General features: G+C 46.7%; 1 protein-coding gene across 1 annotated transcript; it reads left to right on the top strand.

The window, feature by feature from the left end:
- Positions 1 to 2,583: 2,583 nt before the first annotated feature.
- On the top strand, positions 2,584 to 6,466 carry ITPRIPL1 (ITPRIP like 1). The gene is made up of 2 exons (XM_083514292.1): positions 2,584 to 2,782; positions 4,532 to 6,466. The coding sequence occupies exon 2, from the start codon at positions 4,549 to 4,551 to the stop codon at positions 6,115 to 6,117; it is 1,569 nt and encodes a 522-aa protein (XP_083370418.1). The 5' UTR covers positions 2,584 to 2,782; positions 4,532 to 4,548; the 3' UTR covers positions 6,118 to 6,466.
- Positions 6,467 to 9,371: the final 2,905 nt, after the last annotated feature.

Genomic DNA, 9,371 nt, shown 5'->3' with positions numbered 1-9,371 from the left:
TTAGGTGTATAAGGGAAGAGACTATCTTTTGGGTATTTTGGTCCCATGCTGGTCCCCTGGTCCCAGGGCTTTTTACATCAGTAGCTGCCTGAGCTTAACCTTTGCATATCCATCATACTAAAAACTGAATTAGAAGATGGCACTTGCTGCAACAGAACGGTGTCTTCTGGATATCTCTTAGAATAATACTACCTGATAAAGCACTGGTGTAACCTACCAGAAAAGGTGGGATATAATATCCACAGGGAGCTGCAGACCCTTCTGCCACAGATGAGAGCAGCACCAAGCCGGGAAATGGGGTGGGGGTCATTTTTTCAGCCTGGGGGCTGCATATTCTCCTGGGTAACCTTTGGGAAGTCACATGCAAGTGTTGAGTGGGACTAGAGAAAAAATGGGAAAAGGTAGTAAAATTGACCTTAACCATTATCATAATTTTCTATAATTTAATATAGGAAAATGCCTTATACTCAAAGTGGGCCAAATGTTTCTCCCCACTGTGACAGGTTGGCGGGGGGGGGGGTATTGATTACTTGAAAAGACTTGGGTGGGGATGAGTTTACCTTTAAAGATGAGATGACTGAGATTTTTTCTCTTTAAACTGGAGAGTTTTGCTACTACTTCAGGCAGCTTTTCATCTGCCCTCAACAGCTAGGCTAAATTCCCTTTCAAATTTGGGGCAGTACGACTCACTTATTTAACACTCCCACATGACATAGTGTCTCCTGGGGCATTTGACAAGGCTATGTCATGATGTAGAAGCAGAAAAGTTTTCTTTCCAAAAAAAATTTCTGTTTTTCAACATACATAACTTTCTTTATAATACACTAAAATTAAGAGCCTCACTCATGTTACATTATTAAGTGATCCATTCTTTTCTGTGCTGTATTTCACTATTAACAGTTTTCCTTTCTTTTCAATTATATTCACTAGAGTCTTTCCATAGAAGTCCATGGGTAGATGAACATTGCCACTTATGTTCCTTTCATGCTACGTATGTAATGAAACTGAACCATGTTGCCTGGAATTTGTCCTTCGTTTCTCCAGAAAAGCTATGGTTAAGCTGGTGGGTGACCAATCTTTAAATAAAAGACAATCCTCACCTGAGAGTACAATTTCTCCTGCTCCTGTTCCTATTCTGGGGGGTGGGAGTGAGGGTGTTTCACTCCAGCTTCCCCCTGAGAAGTACTGACAAGTCATATACCAGGTGATAATAGGTCCATATTGTCTACTCTGGTCTTCGCCAACTTATTGCCCTCCAAGTGTTTTGGCTTACAACGAGGGATGTTGGAAAATTCTGGCAAAAACAAAAAACCAAACAGAAATTGCTGCAGTTCACATGCTCATCTCTGGTCAGGGGAAAGATTTATACGATCTGAGGTGAAACCAGAGTATCTCTGGTCAGAGCATCTCTGGTCAGGGACACGAACAAGTAAGCAAATCCTCTTTGTATTTGTTCCCATCATTGTTCTTGTTTTTCAAGTTTGCAAATGAGGCATAATTAATGGATTTTAAAAAACATTCTTTTGCTGTTTCCTTCATACTGAAATGACATACTATTTAGCAGAAACCAAACTGCAGCACTACAGGAACCACACCAAACACAGGTCAGAATGGAAGTTGCTGCCTCATTGCATCCCTCACTCACATCAGCCCAGCCAGCAAGGGTGGTCTCCTCTTGACTGTCAATAGCTCTCTGGGGTCTTAGGCAGAGGAGACAGGTCTTTCCCACTGAAGGTGAGAAGCATAACTCTATGACTGAGCTAGAATGTAGCCTGGTCTGGAATAAGGCAGCTTCACATCTAGCTCAGTATTGTCTATTATTCTAACATAGGGTTGCCATATTTCATAAAGTAAAAACCAGGACACCCCAAAATTATTGAGCTTCTTTTAAGGAAACCACCAAAATTGTTGAGCCCAATGTTGTTTCAGTTGACTTGCCTAAGTAAGATCCAGGAGAAAGCACTGCCTTTCGGAAATCCCCCCCAGAAGTCAATTCCGCCCTTGAAATCCCAGTAACGTCCGGGAAGATCCAGACCTATGGCAGCCCTGTTCTAACTGGCAGCAGCAGTCCAGGGCCTTCTGCTGAGGGTCTTTGTGCCACCTCTTACCTGATCCAGGAGATGCCAGAGACTGACCCTGGAACCCTTGCCTGGGCTCTGCTGCTGAGCTCTCAACCCTTCAGCTGTGGTCCCTCTGCTGCAGCTTGGTACATGCCTTTGGGCCTATCCACCAGAGGCACAGGTGGTCATAGCTGTCAACTTTTCCTTTTTTCTTGCAAGGAATCCTATTCGGAATAAGGGAATTTCCCTTAAAAAAAGGGAAACATTGACAGCTATGGAGATGGCACAGAGATGGCCATACCAGCTGGGGCAGATAGGAGTTGTAGTCCAAAAGAGGTGAAGGCCACCAGGCTGGCCTAAACTCTCCCTGGTGCTTTGTCTTCTTGCTAGAGGCGAGCAGGAGCAGTCCTGGTGGCCAAGGGACCCATACAGGGCAGTGCAAGGGAAGCTGGACCTGCTTCCCTCTCCTTTGAAGGGCAGCTGTGACTGCTGGGGCAGATGTGACTTCACAGTCAGCCAAGTAATAATGGGGGTGAGCTACCAGTGCAGCAGGCAGCAGCCAACAGGGCTGCACAAAGGCAGCGGGAGAGCTGGGGAAGGCCCAGGCTTTAAAGAACCAAGAGTGACTTGAGTCTGTTGTGCTGTGCCTGCAGAGGAGGAGAGGCATGGAGCAGCCCTGGCTTAAGATGCTCTGCCCCTTTAAGAGCTGTGCGCCTCCAGAGGTAGGAATGGAAGTGATGGAGAGGGGTGGGATTGGCCTAGGTGACAGGCAGCTGGAGGCAAGCTACAAGGGTGGGCGGATGTGTAGAAACCTCTGGGGTTTGTGAAGCTGCAAGGCAGTCTGCTGTGCAAATGGGATAGGAGCCACAACCATTGCTCCTTCCACTTTCGGTCTCTCCTGCCCAACCTACCAACTGGACTGTTGACTACAGGCAGCTTGCTTCAACAAGAATCAAGATACATTATATAAAAAAGACAAATCCCACATTCAACACAGCTGTTAATGATAAAATCCTACATTTGTAGTAACACAATTAATCAGCAAATCTCTAAAAACTAAAAAACAAAAGTGAATTATTTGCAAAATTAAAATATATCGGAATGCAGCAGATACACACACACACACACACACACGGACCACATGATTATTACAAAAAAGCGCCCCCACATGTAATATTACAAATCAGGAATTAAGTGCCACCCTCACTCCTCCGACAATTACACTCCCCTTGCTTCCATCACATAGTACCATCCACTCAATTCTCACTTTGGCAAAACACTCAAAACATTCCACAACCCATCATCATGTCCAAATCCAGCAGTTGCAAAGACCAAAAACCAACATCTCTCACTTGGGATAACACAAACACCTTTCCCCCACCTGTTATCAAGGGAGATTAAACCCTTCCCCACCAAGAGACCCTCACCCTGGGGGGTGGGCTTCAGGCCCAGCCACCAACGCCCTTGAGTCTTGACCCTCACAGAGCAATAATGGCGGAAGAAGAATAAACTGAAAAGGACAAATCTTAGCAGGGATAGGAATGGCTAGCACCTTATGAGATAGCAGTTACAGTGGATGCACCACTGAGTTGGATGGCTTTAAAAGAGGACTGGACAAATTCATGGAGGAGAAGGTCACAGGGGCCACTAGCCAGGATGCCTCTGCTCTGCCTCCATGGCTGGAAGCAGAAATGCTTCTGAGTGCCAGTTGCTGGAAACAGGAAGGGACAGTGCTCTTGTGCTCAGGTCCTGTTGTGAAGGTTTCTCACAGACTGGCCATTATGAGAACGGGGTGCTGGACTGAACCAGGCTCTTCTTGTGTCCTTCACTTGCTCTTTGACTTCTTTTGCTGACTTTCACCGTGGCTATCACCAGTGCTTTTTTTCTGGGGAGATGCCAGGGCACGCATATCCCTAAACATTTTAGGAATCTAAGTTTGGCCTCATTGAGCGGCAGTTTTTCAATATGAGTGGGAAAATGAGAGTACCCCTAAACATTTTTTTTAGAAAAAAAGCACTGGTTGCCATGGGCAAAAAGGACAATGGGAAAGCTACCTATTGCCACATTCTGAGCTGATTGACATGTGTTCTGGTATTGTTTGGGGGGGGGGACTGCTTGGCTCAGTGGTGGTCTGCTGGCTGAGCCCCTTTGGCTAACACCTCTGTGCAAGCAGGTATCAGGTAATAAGTACCTGAAGGGTGGGAAGAGCAGAAACATCCCAGATGTTTCCTATCCAGCTCTACCCCACCAACCCCAGTTCCTTCCCACTCCCCACAGTTACCAATACCAGGAGGGGGAAATGTACAAAATGGTAATCACTTAGCAAATAAGCTATGTTTACAATTTAATTGATATGATTTCTACTGATTGCAGGATTCAGTCTTTTCTCCAGGGCAGAATTCATGCAGCCTTGCTGAGAAATCTTCCTTGTCAACAGTTTGGATGCTTTTCTCTCTCATGTTTTTCTCCAGGGACATCTGCTTTAGAGATGGCCTTGGGCCCCCTCATCTTCCTGGCTGTGCTAGCTCTAGTTCATCAGCCCCTGATGGTCAGTGACCACACAGACTCGGCCACACGGGACCGGCTCCAGGAGCACGAGAAGCTGATGAAAACAGAAATGGGACGCCTGCAGACAGAATTTGACCAAAAGGGCTGGAGCTGGGACCCAAGGCAGAGCCGGGAGGATTGGGTGACAACTGATCCGGCAGCAGAGGATGGAACCTGGGATGGGTGGCACTACGTAGGGCTGGTCATTCTCATCCTGTTTGGGTGCTGTGGACACATCATAGAGAAGGAACCCAGTTATGACTCCAGCACAGACAGCTCCAGCACCACTACCAGTGAAGAAGACTATGACGACACTGACACGGAATCCGAAGACGACGAATCCAAGCAAAAAATGCTGGAGACCTTCTATGACCAGCACGTTGACCTGGAAACCAGTCATCTGACCACCATGTGTGACTTTGTGGAGACCTTTGTGAATGACTTGCTGGAGGCTTGTCGCGGAGCCCTTCCCTACCAGAACACCCTCCTTGTGCTGGAGAATTGCATCGGGGTGGACAGTGCCTTTGAAGGATGGCACACACAGAAGCCTTCCAAAGCTTTCCGCGTTCTCGTGCCCGTACAACCACCAAAGGGGCACTCTTTCCACATTGAAACTAGTGAATCTGAGGGTGCCCCAAGCACACATGGACACATCTTGGTGGAGGCAGAATGTGTGTGCAAGAGAGAGAGGTTCCTGCGGGACGTGGTGTGTTTCCTTCACCATCCAGAGCAAGAACTGAGCAGTGACAAGCAAGGAATCCTCCTTATCCACGCTTTGTGCACCAGCTTCCACTTGGATGTGGAGAAAACCATCCACTGGTTCCAAGGCCTGGTGGGCAAGGCCTGGCCCAGTATCCAGCCCAGGTACAACCTTGACCTTGTGCCTCAGCCTTCTAATTCAGCATGTCGACTGAAATTGGCATTCTGGTCAGGCAGGTCGATCTCTGTTGACATCATACTCGGGGTGCAGCAAGGAGACTCCTTGGTCTTCCTGGCCACCCAACCTGCCATGATGGATCGTTTGACTGGCACTGTCTGGCAGAAGTCCTTTGCTGTCCAGGAGCTGCTCTTTTTTGAGTGGGTGAGCCAGCGAGTCCCAGAGAAGAGCTGCCACCTGAAATGTCTCCAGATCATAATCTATTTCAAAGAGTCCAGCCCATCAGAGGGGAAGAACATGGTGCTCACCAACTATCACTACAAGACTTGCCTGATGCATCTCTTGCTCTTTCAGCCCCCGTTGGACTGGGGCCCTGAGAGCTCTGCACGAAGACTTCAGGACATCCTCTTGTATATGCACACCGCCCTGCAGGAGATATATCTTCAGCATTTCCTGATTGGTAACACCTCCTTGCCTATCCAGATCCCTATGCCCAGGGTCCTCCGGAGTGCAACACCCGTAAATCTTTTCAGGCACTTGGCAGAGGACCCAAACCTTCATGCCAAGGCAATGAAGGAGTTTGCAGAGGTTGTACAACCAGTGAGGGCTCTGTTGACAGGGTACCGACAGTAGCAAAAGTCAGCTCTGTTAGAAAGACCAGCCTTTTGTGGCTCTTCATAGACCCACATACCCTAACAGGGTTGGAAAGGCAGAGGGTGGTGGCCAGCAATGAAACAAAGCTGGCTTAGATGTGTAGGAGCATCTCTGATCCTGGGATGGTGCCATGTGGGTATCTTCACAATGTTCCCATGCTCCAGATTGATCTGGTAAAAGGCAGGTGAGGCTGCAGAAGGACCCATCAAACCATGCTGGTTTACATTCTTAGTGCCAACTACTCTTCTGTATTTTTATATGCTCCAGTTCCAAAAGAATTTGCTATATTAAACTTGAAATAAAGGTTCCAGCAAACTGTGTTCTTAAATGCCTGCCAGGCCTCCAATGAAGCCACTGTGTTTCACTGCTTCTCTAGGTCTACCTTTAGAAAACCCATAAACTAACCACAGGCATCTGATGGCCACAGGGCTGCATTTGCAACTTCCCCAGCTGTTTTTTCCAATGGAACATGAGATGGAAGGAGGGGTCACTAATCTGTCTTGGTCTGAAAACAAAAGAAGTGTGTCGATCCCTAACTATGGCAGCACTGTCACACTGTGTGCAGGGGCCGTACCCAACACTCGTGGTGCCTGTGGCAGAAAATCCAAAGAAATTAATTAACATGGGGCACAGCAAGCTGTTTGAACAGGGGTGGGTAGCTTCTGACCATCCATATACTGTTGGGCTCCCATCAGCCCCAACCAGCATGGCCAAGGGCTGATGGGAGTTGTAGTCCAGCAACACCTGGGGGGCCACAGTCTTCCTACCACTGAGTTAGAAAGCTGTCCTGCACATGCCTCATTCAAATGAATGGGAACCACCAGAGCATTTTTTATTCTCTTCAAAATAAGAACTGCACAATGTGTCCCTGCAAAGGTTTCTAAGGACAGCAGTCTACCATGGATTCAAGGCTGGTTATGCATGCAATTTTTGAACAGCAGCCACACAATGCCCTCTTCAGAATGCCATCCTATATTATTTTCCCTTTTAGTTTCTGTGGAAAATCTAGCAAGTTAAAAAACAAAGAGCTGTGGAAATGGTAGATGTGGATTAAATTGGGGTGTGGTGGATACGAGGTGGCATTTGGATGAGGATGTGTAGAGGCAGTGAAAAGCTTGCATGCATGGAGAGCAGGGATTCCTAAATAAACTGTGCAGGAGCATCCAGGCACTTGTCCAGGCTTCATGTTTCCTTCAGAATGAGGCACAGGGGACGCAGGGATATGCATACCCCCAAACATTTTGTGAAGCTAAGAATGGCCTCATTGCCAGGCAGTATTTCAATATGAGTAGGTAAATGAGAGTACCAAAAAATATATATAGAAAAAAACCACTGGGCCCAGCAAAGGCTGAGGTGTCTTTAGGATTTATGGTTTATTTACAAATATATACCACCTAAGCCTACAACGGAGGAGTTCACAGCATTAGCACTCCAAGAGACCTTGCTTCTCCCATAGTTGCAATCTTCAAACAGACATCAAGCATCGCTCTGTCTCTTTGGCTTCCCAGCCTGCCCCTTCCACTTCCAGCTTCTACCTCACATCACTCCACTCCACTCTCTGCTCTTGTCTTTGCCTTTCTAAGTACCAGCGAGTTTGAGGGAGGCCAAACCCATTTTCTGTCTGATCCACTTCCTTTGTTCCTTTGATGGCCCATTACCTAGGACAGAGTTTCAAAGGGTGTGGCAGGAGAGGATGTCAAGTGTGGTGGGAAGATTGAAGGACAACCAAAGAAACATTTACACATTTCAGTATGGAAATGTATAGTATAGTATAGTATCAAAATATATGCTTTTATTTGCAGAATATGGATAAATATCTTCTCTAAATGAGATCAAAAACATCAAGTGTGTGCGAATGACTCATGTTTTTATGTAGCTGCTTTGTTTTATACTTTATGGATGTCACTTGATCATATTATAAAGTAGTTGTATTCTATTTTAGAAACCAAACACAGCTAGGAAAGGTTTCTTTTTGTTTTGCAAAGTATTTCTTATCAATAAAAAATTCAGTGTGGTGCTAGCAAATTTTTATTCTCAAACTATGACCCAGAGGAAGACGTTTGAGAACCACCGACTTGGGCTGTCATCTCACCAGGAAGCTAGTCTGGCTGTTTGAATCCTCACCTATTTTATAAGGGTTAGAAGGGTTTCGGCACACATCCTACTCCCGTCCCCCCAAGTTATAACAATCTCAATAGGTGCAGAGGCCTTGCAAGCAGTTTGAGGGTGGGCTACCAAAGCCAGCCAAGAATTGTGGAGCCCTGTTCAATTTGTGGAGCCCTGTCTTTTTGTAAACTGCTTTGAGATTTATTATTATTATTTACAACCAAGCAGTGGATGCATTTTATGAAATAGATAAAAATACGTTAAAAGTGGCAACTCCATTTCAAATTAAAAGTGCAGCAGATTAAAAACAACACAATCCAAAACAAATTACTGTTAATTCTTTCCTTGTTATGAACGCACACAAGAAGGAATGCCTTTTTTAAAATAGTGGTTGCTGCTATGCTACACATCCATCACCTTTCTGCTTCAGAACTATTGTGTCACTCAGATATGCCAAATTAGGTATTTATGCATTTATGTCCCATCTTTCTTCCAAGGAACTGAAGGTGCTGCACCAAGTTCTCCCAACAAACCTGTCAGGGAGGTTATTAAGGCTGAGATGTGACTGGCTCACAATTACCAGTGAGTTTCATGGCAGAGCAGGGATTTGAACCCGGGTCCCCCAGGACCTAGCCCCAAATTCTAATCATTTATGCACTCTGGCCAAAGCCGTCTTTCCCATAGGGCTTAGTGGTTCGTTGCGCCAGGGCGCCGGCCTCTCAAGGGTGCCCCAGCGAGTGGGGGAGCTGCGCGGATTTGCCGGCGGCCTCCCCTTTCCCTGCAAGTCCGCCAGCTACACCCTGCCAACCATATGGCTGCCGGACGTGCAGCTTCCCTCCCAAGCCTCTGTGGGGAATGGGGGAGAGTTGCGCCCCCTCCCCCGACGGCTGGCAGTGCACAGCTTCGCCCCCCACTACCCGTGGTAATTTGGGGGTGCTGGGTGGATATTTGCACCCCAGCGCCGCATCTGCTAAAGATGGCCCTGACTCTGGCTTAACTGATTCATTAATGTCTTAATTGGCTATGGCCCTAGAAGTGCAAGGAGCAAAAAGCATAGGGTAAGAAAAAGGAAATAATTTTTGATCCATTGTTTTTTCAACTACTCCCGACCTTTATCAAGGAAATCT

This window comes from Podarcis liolepis, assembly GCF_965112155.1.
Source record: "Podarcis liolepis genome assembly, chromosome: 7".
Lineage (NCBI taxonomy): Eukaryota > Metazoa > Chordata > Lepidosauria > Squamata > Lacertidae > Podarcis > Podarcis liolepis.
This window is presented reverse-complemented; position numbering and strand designations above follow the sequence as displayed.

Excerpts from the sequence above, each read along its gene's own strand:
- ITPRIPL1 (XM_083514292.1), top strand. The coding sequence starts at position 4,549 with ATGGCCTTGGGCCCCCTCATCTTCCTGGCTGTGCTAGCTCTAGTTCAT.